Genomic DNA, 17008 nt, shown 5'->3' with positions numbered 1-17008 from the left:
TAGTATCTTGAAAATAATTCATTTTTTATGTTGTTGGTTTTCTTTCATCTAAAAACATAGTGGCATCACAACAAAAACCTGGCATATAAAGGGTTTATATTCCGAAAATCAATGACTATTTGATATTTATGATTAGTACTGATGTTGGTTAAAAGTCAATGAAAGCATAAATTCATATTAATTTGCAGATATCTGTTTATAGAGATTAACAGACAGATGTGAGAGGATATCAAGATTCTTTTTGAACTTTCTTTATTTTATCTTGTTTTTCATTAAACTTTACAGGTTTTACAAACAGCACAATAATTGCAATTAAAATAAAGGAATTAAAGTGGGATTAATTCAATAACTACACATTTAAAAATAAATAGACAAATTAACAAAAAATTGACACATAAAAATAAATAGGTAAAATAAAATATAACAAAAGAACAGGAAATATAAAATAAAATAAAATAAAAATGTGTAGGTGCAGTATACATTTGTCCATTTTTATGTGAAAGTAGTAGAAAGTAAATCCAGGCTTGCCATGTTTTTTAAAAAATCTCTGTGGTGTACATCTTACATTAAACGTAATCTTTTCTAAGGGCAGGTAGCAGTTGAGTTCATTAACCCATTGTGAGTGACTGGGAGGGTCCTCAGTAATCCATTTGAACAAAATAAAGTTTTTGCTGCTGTCACGACCAACTCAACGAATACGCCGAATGTACTGAATTAAACTGAGGGTTAGAGGTGAAACTCCTTTTCGGCGAGAAAGTGAATGAAAATATTTCCCAAAAACTAATAGCTAAATGGTACAAACTGCAGCAACACAGTGCGAGGTGTTTTAAACCTCTTTCTTATCTTGTTGACCCAGAGGAATCATGAAATGACAAAAACCCGTCGATTCTTATCAGTCGTCTGTGTAATCAGCAGCGTTCTTTAGCAAACGTTGGACTTCAACTGCCATGCAAATGAGCAGGTGGACGTTTGCCTGAGAGATAAAGTAACCTGCAGTTTTTCTGCTGACAGACTCCACAAGAGGAGACTTGTTTACACTCAACAACCTCCACCAACGTCAGCATGATCCCTTTCATGCAAAAAAAAAGGCTGCAATCAATGACATTACTATCCAATACCCAACCCCCACTGCCAGCTGATCCAGGGTCTCCATCCACATACGTGTGTGTGTGTGTGTGTGTGTGTGTGTGTGTGTGTGTGTGTGTGTGTGTGTGTGTGAGTGTGAGTGTGAGTGTGAATGCAGCGTATAGCTAGTGGTGGAGGGGAGAACAGCAGATGGCAGGGCTGCCCCCGTCATGTCTGCTTTTTGGGGGAGAACAATGCATCTCTCAGAGCTCTTATTAAAGGAGGGGAAGGGGATTTTAGTCCACGGACAGCTGGCAGGCAGCGTGCCTCACACCCGCCCCTCTCCCTCCGTGTCCACACACAGACACACACTCTGCAATTAACTGGCACGGGCCACGGCTTAAATATTTACCAGGCACATGCAAACAAAAGGCTGCTCAAGAAATAATGATTAATCCATGTCTCAATTATATGACAGCACTTTTTTATACTGTAGCCGTTACAATAACATATCTTACAGAGTTGTGTAGTTTCTGTCATGTAAAGCAGATAAAATCTCACTTGGTCTCAGTTCAATATCACATCTGTTTATCATTTTTGGTGCAAATTATTCATCAAGTATTCGATTTGTCAAACAACAGAATAATAGTCCCCAACAATGTTGAAAATCTAGTCTCATTTGGGATATTCATCAAACAAAAATGTTAATCATTCTTTGTTTTCAGCTTTGCAAATGTGAGAATCTGCTGTTTTTCTTTGTTTATTAAATAACTTTTGGGGGTTGGACAAAACAAAGAGTTTGAATACATCACCTGGAGCTTTTGGGAATACGAGATGGGTATTTTACACTTTTTTCTGACGTTTTACAGACTGAAAGATACAGAAGCATAGATACAGAAGCATAATGCATTCAATTGAGAAAAAAAAATCTACTCTGTTTTTCTGAATGAATTAATTAATAATCTTGTTCATTCAGGAAAAGGAGATTAAAAAACAATTCCCAAAAAGTAAGCAGATTTTTTTCTCCATTCAAACTCTCTTTCAGAATTCTGAAAATCACCTAATAATTTAAAAAATATATATTTTTGTTTTCATGAAATCTTTTTCTCAGAAGTCTGAAATTATCTCATTAATTAACAAAAACAAGTAAAATCCTTATATTTCATTATATTATTTTGTATCACAATCCTATTTCAATCAAGAACTTACGACATTGAAGTTGTCATGTTTTACTACATTTTATGATCTTTTTATCCCCTGCAGTTACAATAACATTCCTGTGTTGCACATAAAACCTGTCAGGACTTAACCGTTTAAAGCTTGTCCTGCATCAGTTTTCCCGTGCTGCATCCCACCACCTTTAACAAGCAATAAAACAATTCTGAAACCTGAGCAAGTTTAATTTAAAAAAAACATGGTAAAAAAAGAAAACAAAAAAGGTTATCAACAACTTGTAATGGCTGTCCCCCAAACTGAAAGTAATTAGTAAAAGGTGACAAGAAAATTAGCTTAAAAAAAGTTAAAAAAAAATCTTGGGAAAATGTACAGAAAACTATTACTTATAACTCTGAATTTAAAATTATGTTACGGTGGGAACATATATAGTATTTTATTGAACTATTTTTTTATTTCTAATTTTAGTACTTTCTCCTTGTATGTTTTTGACTTTTTTTCCTCCAGATTTTTTTTTGTAATTTCTTGCTAACATTGGGGTCATTTTTTGTAAAGTTGCTAGTTGCCTTATTTATTATAACTCAATATTTAAAGTTATGTTACTGCGGGAATGTATATAGTCTTTTATTATATTATTGTTTTTATTTCTAATTTGAGTACTTTTTTCCTGTATGTGTTTTACTCTTTTTTTTCCAGAAGATTTTTTTTAGTAATTTCTTGCTAATTAGGGGGTTATTTCTTGTAAAGTTGCTTGTTGCATTATTTATTATAACTCTAGATTTAAAATTACATGACTGTGGGAATGTGTGTATTCTTTTATTAGATTATTGATCTTATTTCTAGATTGAGTACTTTTTCCCTGTATATTTTTTACTCGGTTTTTTTTCAGATGTTTTTTTTTTTTTAGTAATTTCTTGCTAACATTGAGGTCATTTTTTGTAAAGTTGCTAGTTGCCTTACTTGCTTTTTTTAAAAAAAGAAATTAGGCCAGTTTTCTGAGATTTCAAAGGGTTAATCCTCCTTTAACTTTCGGAGCAGCAGGACTTTAAATTCCTCAAACCACAAAACAACAACAAACTGTTTTACATGATACAAGCAGCCAGCTGAGATGGAGTGCTGCTGCTCTGAATCCAATTTATGCGCCCTCCTCCTCCTCCTCCTCCTCTCACCCCCCTCACCCTCTCCTCTCCTCCTGCTGCTCCTCCTCCTCCTCCTCCTCCCCTGTGCTCTGCTTTTGATCCCACAGGGACTTGGAGCCTTTACATTCCAGTCATTCCAGCCGCAGCGAACAATTGGCCCTCAGTTATTTATTCGTGCAGCTCCGCGCCGCTCCGCTCAGTCTGCTGCTGCCCGCCGGTGCGCACACACGTTACATGGAGCAAAACCGGAGGACACTTGTGGACATTTCTGAATTGAGCGCAACATACTGAGAGATTAAACCAGCACTTTACCGTGTGGACTGTGATGAGACTCTAATTTTGGTAAGTTTTCATTTTGCTTTTGCTGGATTTGATTGTGTTTGGATTCTTTAGCTACAAGTCTCATTGGCACGGATTTTGTGCGTGGCGCAGTATTGACTGATGGACGTATTATGTGAGTTTTCAAGTTGGAAAAGCCTAATTTATTTAGTTATTGTAGTTAAGGACACCACATGCGCTGAAGTGGATCCGGATTTTCATAGATATCCAAGAATTTGAAACTAAATCAATATCACAAAGTTGTTTTTCTGGTTGATTTAAAGCCTCTCAAGATGATTTTTATCATATTTATCATCTTGAGGGGCTTTTAAAAGAACAGGATATTTTAAAAATAGGCATTTGAGGTTTCCTGTGGGTTCATGGTTTTGGGCTATACATCATAGTAGTTTTGTCAAATTTGAGGAAAAAGTCTATTTGTTGTTGTGGGAAGTGTGTAATGTTTATAGTAACTGTATCACACTTCATTGTGGCTTTGGAAACTTGTGCTTTAAACTGTCTTGGCAATAAAACTGGATCTGCACTGGCATCACCGTCAGGGGTATTTCCAGCAATAGCTCATGCACTAACAGTGAAAGACATTGTGCAATAGCAGAGTCGTAAATTAATTGAGAAGAATGTTGGCTTCTGCAACTGAAATACTACAGTTAGAAATAGTTTTGATGATGACAAAGTAATAAAATACAGAGCTGATGAGACTGAATTTAACATGCGTTTAATGCAGTGCTGATCATGGTTTTCATCTCTCCTTCAGATTTGTGATTTGTGAAGAACCCAGCTGCCACCTCGAGGCTGTTTTCTTTTCACTCATTTCCCTCTGACTGACATGAGAACCGCTGAAGGCTCATCTGGAACGGTCCTGCACCGTCTCATCCAAGAGCAGCTCCGCTACGGGAATCTAACCGACACTCGCACACTCCTGGCCATCCAGCAGCAGGCTCTGCGCGGAGGCAGCAGCAGCGGCGGCGGCACCGGCAGCCCTCGCTCCTCTCTGGAGAGCCTGACTCAGGAGGAGACCCAGTACATCCCGATGTCAACAAGACAGGAGCCTCAGGGCCAGGAGCACCAGGGGGACTGTGTGCACTCTGAGAGCCAGGTGTGTCACCTGTACCAGCTCCATGGAGAGGAGCTGCCCACCTATGAGGAGGCGAAAGCCCACTCCCAGTACCTGATCTCCCAGAAGGGGCAGGCAGGGCAGGATGCACCCAGCATGGACATAATGGGGAGTCACAGTGAGGGGCAGTGGGACTTGAAAAGGGAGCACGCTCGCTCCCTCAGTGAGAGGCTCATGCAGCTTTCTCTGGACAGAAACGGACTCAGAGACAGTCTGGCTATGAGCTCGTCACACAGCTATCCACAGCTGTATAATAATGTTACTGCGGCAGCTGAGAGGCAAGCAGCCCAACATGTGGAGCAGCGCGGGCCGCCCCCGGACTACCCTCTGTTCACCAGACATCCTGGATACATGCTCAGCCACTCGCAGGAGCACGGACAGTACTACAGAGACCCTCCTCCCCCCTTCTACTCACAGCATCACAGGTGAGCGCAGCAAATACACAACAACAGTTTGGATGTCAGATAAAATGTAGCTTCGGACAAAGTTTTCCATGGTGTTTTTATGTTGTAATATATTACCATATGTCTCCCTTCTTCTGCAGGTCTGTTCAGTCTCAGGCGGCTCACAGCAGCATCACCACAGCCCCAAACAATAACTCAGCTCAGACCGAGGGGTTGATGCGGGAGAATGAGCGGCTCAGAAAGGAGCTGGAGGTCTACATGGAGAAGGCCGCCAGGCTGCAGAAGGTGAGAGAACAAGGTGGTGCGATGATTGTTGGCTCAGAGAAGGTGTCGAAATTGTAAAACAAAAGCTTCCTGCCAATAGATGTCAAGGTGAGAGTCTGTGTGGAGAGAGATCCCAGTGGTTGGTTCAGTTTATGTAGCAATAACATGTTTACTTTAATGACTTTTCAAAAATCTGCTCTTGGCCATGACACACCAGTGGCTCACACATGTAATGCTCATATTCAGAATATTGTGTTTTCGCAAGAGAAATCAGGTTATTTATATCGCCGCCGTACATCCAGATTTCACCTTTCATATAAACACAATATGATGTTAACATGCTCAAAGACGGGATGCTCCAAAAACCTGATCATAAACGGGTTATTCATATCCATGTAAACATACTCATTGTTGGTCATCAGTTAGTGTCTGTTGCCCTAGTTTTTGTTGTGTGTCCTGCATTGATGGCCCTTGTTGGCGTTTTTTTAGCCGTTTGAGCATGTTGATGATGTTTTTACCTCGGATGTTGAAGTTTGTAATGATTTCACACCTGATTTGACCGGTGTGATTTGACACTAAGTTTTGGCAGCCATAATATTCTAGCGAGGTTAGCCAGTGATAGTTGTTAACAAACAACCGTGCTTTATTTTGCACCTATAAACGCTGTAGCATCATGTATACATGTGGAAGTTGGACAGATCGAGTGTTTTAATGGAAAACAAATAAGATTGGAGTGCCAGAAAAACCCAAAATATTACTATAGTTTTCACTACAACCAGCAACTCCGAAATTCCAACTTCCCAGTGCAAAAGGGACACACTGCAAACTCAAGAGATTAAAACAATTTTCCATTGAGCTCTGTAGCAGAAAAGGTTTTTAAGTGTTTGTGTAATTGCTTGTGAGTGCACAGTAAATATCACTTGTTCTTTGAGTATCAGGGTTTGTTGTTAATGTGTTAACTGGCTAACGAGTGTCTTGAATCCATCCTGTTGATGTTGTAGTATTCCTGTTTTAATGGTGAATACAGACTACCATCACCCGATAGAGAGGGGTTATTTACTCTCACAGAGACGCAGAATGTTCACGATAGTTGGCTGTAGTGCAACTTTTCTGGATAAATGATGTGAGGCAACCCAACAGTCAACGTTCGTCACCGCTACTGTACTCTTTGATGTCAGTTTGGCGCGTCAGGGTCTTCAGGTGTTGAGAGTTTTCTCCTCCCTGCAGCCTCAGGAACGCCAACGACACATCACTCCCCCATTGTCTTCCAAACACGCTGGCATATCGCCGTGAAAGGAGATAAATGCCTCGACACCTGGGACTCACAAGTGCTCACTCAGGAATGTTCCCACTTTTCAGTTGCGCATAGTGTCAGAAAGCCATTTGCCCGTGGGGGCGGTACAAGGACGAAAGGAATGCATTTGTAGAGATGACTAATTGGCCTCATTCATATCAACAACTGAAACATCGACCACAATCCAGACAATGAATGCCTCTCCCAGAGACTGATCATCCTCTCTCACATGTTCTTCCCAGCTGGAGTCGGAGATTCAGAGGATATCCGAAGCTTATGAGACTCTGATGAAAGGCTCGGCCAAGCGGGAAACTCTGGAGAAAACAATGAGGAATAAACTAGAGGCTGAGATTAAGAGGATGCACGACTTTAACAGAGACCTGAGAGGTATGCAAACGTTCATGTGTCGGTAATGCACAGCTATTTTTTAAACTGTAACCCACTTTATGTAACCAGCATGTTTTGCTTGTTTTCATATAGATCAGCTTGACTCAGCCACCAAACAGCGAGCAGCCAAGGAGGCCGAGTGTACAGACCAGAAACAGCACGTCTTTGTCAAACTGCTGGAGCAAAGTAAGTTCATGTCCACGTCAGTGTTTATCAGAGAAATGCTTAACATAACACTTAGCCTTTACCCCTCCACTTTGCGCTTTCACTTTGAGGTTTGGGGTCTCCTATTCTTGGTGGGATAGAGCGATAGAACGAAGTGTTGGGGCTACATGGCCCTTTTATTTTTAATAAAATCTTCATTTGCATGATACCGAAAAGTCAACTTAAGTCCAGCAGCAACATTGCAGCACTTGTTTAAACTTTTAATATCAGTGCAGACAGCAGGGTAGGAGCATGGGTCGCAAACAACATTTATTTGATGTTTTGTATGACTGATTGATTGATAGCACAAAATTTAAGTCCAGAATGAAATTGCGAGTGTCCATCAGATAATACTGTTATTGCCATAGACATGTCTGTTAATTTAAACCTCATGACAATGACAATATTGGTGACATATCTGGGTTTTGAAGGGTTTTCTCATTAAATAGGTCAAGATTTGAACTAATACCCCTTGTAACTCTGTTAAGGGACCCTCAAAAATGAATGGTAAGGATCAAAATATGAACTGGGATCAGGCCAAACTGTCTGATAAAAAAGATTAGGAAGTCTTTTTATCTGATTGGACAAATCTCAGTGCCCTGTGAGGCAGTCAACAATGGCAGGAACATAGTTCAGCAGGGATTGGTTTCCTCCTTCAGTGCGGTTGGTGCGTTATAAAAGCTGTGGCTCCACATGTCAGGACACAAACGGCTCTATCTCTGCTGCGTAGAGTTGACACTTAGACGCCAGCTATTTTTCATAGCTGTAGTAAATGCGGCCTGGATTCCAGGAATTTTTATAGGTATTTCAGGCTGTCTCGGCATTAGGAATGCCTTCCTCCCCCTTCCCCTCCTCTTGCCTCCTCACCCCTCGTTCAGTTTTGCATCACCCTCCTCCTCAAGGGGAACTAATAAGTCTGGGACTCCAGGGCGCCCAGGCCCAACTCGGGATGACCCCTGGCCAGCTCACTCTCCTTGTTTGGGCATTTCTTTACCTCATGGTTTAATTGCGATCGGCCAGTTGTGAATATTTCTTTACTTGCTTTCCTTTATGTGCAGAGACCTGCACAGCTCAGATCGAAGCTGCATTACATAATCAGCCATTCTGTTCTGTTATACATTACCCAACTGCAATGACTTGCACCCCTCTTGGCATTTCAAACAGCCGTGCAATTGTCTCGAGCTGTAACTTCAAGATCTTTTATCCATCTGCTTTTCCTGGAAACAGTTATCTTTGAACAACAGGAGCAAGTCCGCATTTAAATCACAATACTGGGATGTGTCGTGTATGTTTTCTTTGTTACAAGGACCCACTTGAATTATATTTTGAGCTGCTTGTTTACTTCACGTCCCTTGAAGCATTCCAGAGCTTTTCCCAGTACAAAGCTATGCCTGTGTGCGTAAGTGGATAAGAGGAAGTCTGCATTCCCTCCGCAGGCATGCACTCGCGTTGTGTAATCAACCCCCTTTTGAAAGTGGCACAACAGAGAAACTGGCTTTCTTCTCTAAAAGGTTTTCATTAAAACGTGGAGTATAGTTTTAATTAGCAAATGACATTTTATTATGTTGATTGTACGTTTTAAAGTACAGTAAATTGGCTGTAACTCTGAGAGTCTCTCATTTTAGAGGACTTGGTGTCAGATGGTCTGTCAGTGAACCTCGTGCCTTGATGGCTGAGTGTAAATGTCTCGTTGGGTCAGATTCCATTCAAAATGTTACTCACGGGGTTTACGTAGCCGCCTCACTGACCCATCAATGACCACTGAAGAGTCTTAATAAACAGCATAACCCTCTTTAGCATTCGTTTGACCTTTTCTACGAGGCTGAAGTCCCTTCAGGATTTCACATGCGTTTTTGGGATTGTTGCAGCCAAAAATACTGATTCATAGGAGCTTTTTTAAAACTCTGCAATGCATGTTGCAGCATGTTTATATGTTTTTGTTTTTTGTTTGTTGAGGGTTTTTGTATGGTTGGTTTTTTTGTTGTTGTTTTGCAAAGAAATTGCAGGTGCGTGTTGAAATTGCAGAAAAAGTTGCGATTTCTTTTTTTAAATTCCTTAAAAATCAAAGCCAACATGTTCCAGTAAGAAAAAAACTATACTTCTCTATGTTTACGATTTATGCTACAGTAAGAGTTTGTTGGTTTAGGAGTTTTTTGGGGGGTTTTTTGGTTGTTTTTGTAAAGAAAATGCGGGAACGTGGAAATTGAAGAAAAAGTTGCACTTTCTTTTCTTTATTCATTAAAAATCTAAGGCAACATGTTCCAGTGAGAAAGAAAAACTAAACTAGACACAACTCACAACTGATGAAACTCACGGGAAGCTACAATTTTTACTTGAATATGCAGAAAAGTTAAGGGGAATGAAAAAAATGCAAGATCGCTCAGAATTCAGAGATTGATTGAACTTCCTGAACATCCTGGAGGAGCTGGCTTTTGTCCCGGTATATAAGCGACAATAACCTCCAAACTTCATATATTCAAGAATCATGTGACTTCTTTCTTTTACCACCATTCACCTATTTTTCTCCATTTTTTTTTTGTAACTTAGATGAAGAGCAGCAGCGAGAGCGCGAACAGCTGGAGAAGCAGATTCAGCACTTGCGCATCTCCGGCGAGGAGTGCCAGCGGAGACGGGAGCTGCTCGAGCAGGCTCTGGCCTCGGCGCAGGCCCGCAACCGTCAGCTGGAGGAGGAACTGCACAGAAAGAGAGCGTACGTGGAGAAAGTGGAGCGGCTGCAGAGCGCGCTGGCTCAGCTGCAGGCGGCGTGCGAGAAGAGGGAGACGCTCGAGCTGCGGCTGCGCACGCGGCTGGAGCAGGAACTGAAAAGCCTCAGGGCGCAACAGGTGAGGACAGGAAGTCGTTACACACGTGGTTATTGTTAGATGTTAGATAAAAGATTGATATCACTCTCAGGTCTGTGTGCTAAATATGAAGCAGGAGCCAGGTGGTGATTAGCCTAGCTTAGCATAGATGCTGGAAGCAGGGGGGGGCGGCTAGCCTGATTTTGTTCAAAAGTGAAAAAGTTACCAACCAGCACCTTTAAAGGACATGTAGTTGCATGATATATTTTGTTTATTTATTCCATGCAGATTAGATTAAAATAAGATTTTTTTTTTGTCTGTAGACACAGCTAGGCTAGCAGTTTCCCCTTATTTTCTGTGTTTATGCTAAGCTAAGCTAACCGGCTGCAGCTACAAATTTGGTGTACAGATTTGAGAGTTGTTTCATGTAACTCATCAATAAAGCGACAATGCATATTTTCCTAAATGTCAAACTATTTATTTAAATTAATGATGTTTGGGGTTTTTTTTTAAAGCTTCATCATAATAACTTTTAAGCACCTTTAAAAAGCTTACAAAGAGATTTGACGGACAAAGCAAACACAAGAAACTCAAAATGCAATATAACAAAAGAAAAATAAACAGTAATCATAAAATAAGAAGACAGAAGATGCAAAATGTGAGTATAAATATATGCTAATTCGAGCATTACGTTGATGACAATGATTAGGTGACAGTAGCTATACATATTGTACTTGTGAGCTATATTGCAGCATCGGCCTTAATGGTCCTGATGCTGCATTATTTTGCCTGTCATGACCTGCACATGGTTATGTATACTACATTGGAAATGGTTCATATTATTAAGAGATGTTGTCATATTTAACGCCCACTGAATTGTTATGGTGGATGTCAATTAATCTGCTTCTGTGGAGCTTGAATGTGCACAGGTGCAGGTCACCCTGTGCACAGATTAATGTCAACTGTTTTATCTTTCTGTGTCATGTTGTTTGTGCTTAATGTGTTTTTATTATGTTTTTACACTTGCTGCAACAAAAATAAAGAATTTATTTGAAAAAATAAAAGTGACAAATGTTAACAACTGTCTATTATGTCAGTCTCAGAAACAGGCAGCGGACTCGACGGCTTCAGAGCTGAGCTCCTGCACGCTGCAGCAGCAGCTGAGGGAGAGAGAGGAGCGTATTCTGGCTCTGGAGGCCGACATCACCAAGTGGGAGCAAAAATATCTGGAGGAGAGCACCATGAGGCAGTTTGCAATGGATGCAGCTGCCACTGCTGCGGCCCAGAGGTACGACACAACATATACAGCGTTATAGCATAATATAGCAAAAATACAATAAGATGTATTGAAGTTTATGTAAGATTTTTAACATTGTGTTTTCTTCGCAGAGATACAACCATCATAAATCACTCACCTCGACATTCACCAAACAACAGTTTTAATGAAGACCTGCCTTTGGCGAGTCACAGACATCAGGAGATGGAGAACAGGTACACATCGGTCCACGTCCTCGTTTAGATACCAGCTCATGCCTGCTTCTTTTGTTTGGGTTTGTGATTAAACGGTGTCGTTCGCGTGTTTAGGATCCGAGCACTTCACGCTCAGCTCCTGGAGAAAGATGCTGTGATCAAAGTCATCCAGCAGCGCTCCAGATGGGAGCAGGGCAAGCTGGAGAAACAGGGGCTTCGTCTGGCCCGGTCCGTCCCCTCCATCAACACTGTGAGCAGCACTGAGACTAAAGGTGAGTACAGGATGTCCTACACTTCATACGACAAACAGGAATTTTGAATCTTTAAAGGGTTAGTTTTGTATTTTTCAACCTTTTTTTGGACACTTTTTCCTAAGATTTTGTGTTTTAAGTGACAAATGGAAGCAGCATTTTTTGAAAAAGGGACTGCAGTTTAACCCTTTGATATCTGGATCGACAACACATTGAAACAATTTAAACCTTTGAACCCACAGCAAATTGTTTGGTTTCTTTCAAAACATGAGAAAATAGGGTCCAAGATTAAGAACACCAAACTCAGCCTTTAATAACACATGCTATCGTGCGACAACTGGCAGACTGGTCAGTGTCGCCAGACAGAATGTGCACTTCCTAAAAAAAAGTATTGAGTAGGAGACAACCCTTTCATGCCCCTCAAACGGACAACGTGTTTTTAAACTGGAATGCATATCATCTCTCGCTCCAGAATAGCCCGATCCAGAATAGTCATGGGAAGAACTCGGCGGGGCAGATGTTCTGGAGTGTGTAAATGTGGATGCAAGCGGGTAATTAAGCAGCCGCCTCTCTTTGTCTGCATTTGTAGGAAAGAGCCTCTCAGATGACCAGACAGGTGCTGCTGCTGCTGCGCTGCAACCCCAACCCCGGGTGGGGCCCAGGGGCCCGAGCCGGGACTGCAGCACCCAAAGTGACGAGGCCCCGCAGGAGCCTGAGCTCCCAGCAGAGTCTGAGAAAATGTCTGAGGAGATCTCAGCAGCTGCAACTGGTGGGTTTATTGTTTTGTTAAACATTTAACCACACAAATAATTTTCTTTTTTTTAATTTAAGCAGTCAGCTTTTTGATATATAGTCTGTTTGACCAGTAGTTAGGGTTTGTGCAGTCATGAAAAAAACCTGGAAAGATCATGGAAAAAAATTGAGAAATGAAAATAATGTAATTTTGGTGAATTTTAAGAAAACAAATGCCAGAAGTTGACTTTAAAATAAAAAAAAAGCAAGGCATTTTTAAAGAAAAAAATAATGGCCAAGCTCTTTAAAAGAAAAAATAAATTGCCAAATTTCTTCTTTAAAAATTGCCAAAAGATTTTAAAGAAAAAAAATTAAAGAATAGAATATTTAATATTTATTTGCACTTTAAAAATGTGTTACATAGTAATAAAAAAAACAGGAGGAGTACTGATGGTCATTTCAGAGAATTTATGGTCTTAAGAGATTTGTTGGTAAAAATATGTATGAATCTTGATATTTAAAATGTACACAGACCCTGGATCAAGACAGACTGATCCTAACTTTAAATTACACAAGCTCATGTGTAGCTTTACATAGCCAGCATTACATTGTATAAGCTTCAGCATACCAAACTTCTTCTCTAATCTGCTACTTTTATCTTTCAGACACCTCGGAGGATCCACCCAAGACATTCAAGAGCATCAACAGATCCGACGCAGAGGTGGTTGAAATCCTCATTTGAGTGCTCACTGCAGCTCACGTGACTGAACAGTGACAGCACAAGATGACAGAGACATTTGGCCGAGGTGTTTAAGTCCCTCATCTACGTCTGACCACAAACACAGAGAGACTGATCGTCCGACGTACATCAACACGCAGAGTACAGAATGCGGCGCCGTTTGCAGAGGAGAGCTGAGCTCTCCCTCTGCTGCACAGACTCTGAAATTTGCCGCAGAAATTTCCAAGGTACCTGGACACATTCTGCGCTGTGAAATGAGCGAGGCTGCTGATTGTGTATATGTTGTGCATGTTATGTATTGAGTTATGTATTGTATTTATATTTGTAAATGCTGCTCATATTTTGATGTTACTTTTATGTTTGAGAGGTGAGAAAAACAACTCGCCTTACTCCACTCCTCTTAAATTATACACAGTTATACTCACTTTTCTGGTTTAACGGTATAATTCTGATTTGTTTAAGTGGGGCTGTAAGTATAAGTATTTATCCATATATCCATAGTGTGTGTGTCTGTGTCTGTGTGTGTGTGTGTGTGTGTGTGTCACATGCAGTAGATGTCAGTCTGCATCCCCCCAGTCTGCTTTGGAGAAGCAGACTGGAGTCCGATACGGAAGCTAAGCAATGCACTGCTGTGGACGATGGTCAGCAATAAAACACATTTTAGCCGTTTAAAAAAAAATCCCACATAAAAACATAACATCAGTTTAAGTGTACGCAATATTGAAAGTATTTTTACTGTTTAACCTTTCAATCAGACACCTTTTTCCAACAGGGAAGCTGCTAAGCTTGCTCTTGTCAAAACCACCAGACCCCATTGAGAAAAACAGTAATTTTAGCTCGATGAACACAAGAGCTGCCAGTTTACTGCCGCTTCAGTGAGTAAGTTAGTTTGTGTTATTGCGTGACTTTGTGAATCTGAACTAAACCTTTTGAATGCCAAAATCACACAATAACACTAATAAAAGAACCTATCGAGGCAGCAGGAGATTAGCAACTCCTGTTTTTTGCAGTGTTAAATTATTGTTTTTCTCAATGGAGTCTTGTTTTGAAGAGAGCAATAAAAAAGCTTGATTTTCTCACTGGAAATCACTGTCCAACAGAAAAGTAAAACACTGAAAATACATTCAGTATAGCATACACTTAAACTGGTAGTGATTTTTTTTATTTTTTAGGTGCCTAAAATACATTTTTTTGCTGATCTGTCCACAGCCGTATTTTGCTTCTCCAAACTTGGGGTGGCTGACCGCCATCTACTGTATGTAATACACCGACTATGGATAAATAACTCATATAACCCCATTTAAAAAAGATCTGAACTATCCCTTTAAGCGCGCAATCCTTCTTTTCTATTTTGATTGTCCAGTAGCGAGCCTATTACTGCACCCTCTAAAAGTAATGGGAATATTTATAATGTAAGCATCCTGTATGTCTTCATGCCATGTTTGGGGATTACTCTGTTCAACAGAACCTAAATTAACAGTTGCTCCTCTCTTTAAAATACATTCGAGGCCGTGCTCTCAGCTCAGCAGGGGATTTTCAAAACGTCTGCTCGCTTCTCTTAAAAAAAATCCCACAACGATTGACAGTGTTTCACAGGGGGGTCTAATTTTCCAGATCCCGGGTTAATGTTCGGGGCCTCCGGTGGCGACTGCCCAGCATTTCGCTCCGCTCCGCTGACACGCTGGGGCTAATCTTCTCACATTCCCCCCGCTGAGGGAATGCTCCCGTTAAAGAAAAAGGCTATCTAAAGTCTGACCCCTCGCCCTTGTTAAAATGGCACGCATTCTCCACATGATTCTCTTCCTGCGGCTGGTTATTTCGTCTGGTAGCTGGTTCTACGGCGAGCTCAGAAAGAGTCAACTATAATTGGCCGGCATTTGCTACTCTATTTGTTGTCCGCATCACTGTGTTATATTCGGCTGTGTTTCCCCCCATTGCTCACATTTCTGAGCGGACGACGTCTTCAGCTTGGATCTTCTATTTATTTCTCCCTGCATAGTGTAGGATCACTGAACACCACTGAATGTAGACTCCTGTTCTTCAGGACTGGTTTTATTTAACTGGAATGTGCCACCGCTCACATTTGTTCTCTTTTAGAGGGGAGTGCCGCTGAGTTTTGAATCGTCATTGTGATGTTATGAACAAGAATATTGTTTAAAGTCCCACAAATGGCGGGGGAAATCACACATTCGACTGGTTTTCCCCTTCAAGCTTTGTCACTATATTTCCTGTCACAGTGCGTTTGCTGGTCAGCGCAGTGTGTCCGTCAGTTAACACCCTTCACCTTTTTTTGGAATGTGTTTACATGAATGGCAATTTGAAGTGAGAAAAGTTAATATATTTTGTATTTGTTTTTTTTTTCATTTATATACGTTTTGTTTTCTGGTGCCAAAGACGTACTCTCCTTTTAAGTTATAACCCATGACGAATACAAAAGGTTCTGTTATGGTGCCTTGCTTCAGCTGGTTGACCCATTGTGATGTTGCTGTGAACTTTTGTAAAGGAAACATTTGTATGTATGCCTTAACATTTCACTATAATAGATTAAAATTCTTAATATATGTCTGATAAAAGGGCTTTCTGTGTGATTTGTTGCACAAAAACAGCATATGAGTTGAATTTATTATGAAAACCCTTCTGAACAACTGAGGTGTCAGATAGATGGTATATTATTAGCCGTACAGCATGATTTAAAAGTTTTAGTTTATTTATAACATTTTAAAGGACTGTTCAAAATCAAAACTACATATTTTACCTGTATAGCTATTAATCAATCGAGAATGTTTAGGTGTGATTTGCCGAGTGTTGGAGATATCAGTTGTAGAGATGTCTGCCTTCTCTCCAATATAATGGAAGTAGATGACACTTGAGGTACTTAAAGTGCCAAAAAATAAATTTAAAAAACTTAGCAGCAATGTCTTTTTCCAGAAAACATGACCCGTTAACAGGTAACCGTTAAAAAACCGTTAAAATGGCAGATACATGCACCCTCCTTTTAGCTCTGTTTTGGGCCCCACCAATTCCTGCAGGTAATCTGCTCAGTGCTCTATGTTCTATGTTGACATGTTGGTTGCAAATTTTGCCTTTGGTAGATAGTAATTATTTGGAGTTTGCATATCTGTGCTAATGAAAGCCATGCGACGGGATGATTGTTTTTTGAAAGTTGGCCTTTTTATTTCAGTCACGTCCACAAACAGATAGTGAAATGAATGAGAACTTGTGACTGCAGCATTATCCTGGATAATAAAACATGTCCGGGCTGATAACTGAAAGTAATCTGAGTTTCTTATCTTTATGTTCATATTTAAAGCTGATTGCCAGTGGAGAACATGTTGGCCTATTTGAGTGAGACATAAAGTTTTGTGACAACACTATTGCATTTGAGAAAAAACATCATAAATGCCAACTACAGTATTTCCTCTTTGTCGTACCAAGATTTTTAAAACTGAATATTCCCAAAAGGTACTTCCTGGTTTTTACCGTGAACAAGATAACTTCAAATTTGTAATAAATGAGTTATGAGAATATGCCACAGAAAAGTTAGGTATAATAAGCTTAAGCTTCAGCTGACACCTTTTTGGTCTATGTTTTGTTTGTTTTTTTGTTTTTTTAATGGGATGGTGGTCTTTATTCCT

The 17008-nt window shown here is 40.3% G+C and overlaps 2 protein-coding genes across 3 annotated transcripts in view; both read left to right on the top strand.

The window, feature by feature from the left end:
* The window catches only part of cep63 (centrosomal protein 63), a 38981-nt gene extending 35361 nt beyond the window's left edge, over positions 1 to 3620 (top strand). For both annotated transcript variants that reach the window (XM_088078089.1, XM_088078088.1), the window contains one exon: positions 3485 to 3620. The gene's annotated coding sequence lies outside the window, so the exon portion shown is untranslated. The remainder of the gene's footprint in view (positions 1 to 3484) is intronic.
* On the top strand, positions 3580 to 15946 carry amotl2a (angiomotin like 2a). The gene is made up of 11 exons (XM_042514282.2): positions 3580 to 3719; positions 4468 to 5252; positions 5372 to 5516; positions 7032 to 7176; positions 7270 to 7362; positions 9928 to 10223; positions 11279 to 11469; positions 11571 to 11672; positions 11766 to 11923; positions 12492 to 12671; positions 13300 to 15946. The coding sequence occupies exons 2-11, from the start codon at positions 4540 to 4542 to the stop codon at positions 13374 to 13376; spliced, it is 2100 nt and encodes a 699-aa protein (XP_042370216.1). The 5' UTR covers positions 3580 to 3719; positions 4468 to 4539; the 3' UTR covers positions 13377 to 15946.
* Positions 15947 to 17008: the final 1062 nt, after the last annotated feature.

Source organism: Plectropomus leopardus, chromosome 5, assembly GCF_026936395.1.
Source record: "Plectropomus leopardus strain MGB_pleo_1.0 chromosome 5, ASM2693639v1, whole genome shotgun sequence".
Taxonomy (NCBI): domain Eukaryota; kingdom Metazoa; phylum Chordata; class Actinopteri; order Perciformes; family Serranidae; genus Plectropomus; species Plectropomus leopardus.
Note: the sequence above shows the minus strand (reverse complement) of the source record. Positions and strands in the feature narration are given on the sequence as shown.

Coding starts and splice junctions, on each gene's coding strand:
- amotl2a (XM_042514282.2), top strand. CDS start 4,540: ATGAGAACCGCTGAAGGCTCATCTGGAACGGTCCTGCACCGTCTCATC. Junction 10,224..11,278: donor AAAGCCTCAGGGCGCAACAG/GTGAGGACAGGA, acceptor CTATTATGTCAG/TCTCAGAAACAGGCAGCGGA. Junction 11,924..12,491: donor GAGCAGCACTGAGACTAAAG/GTGAGTACAGGA, acceptor CTGCATTTGTAG/GAAAGAGCCTCTCAGATGAC.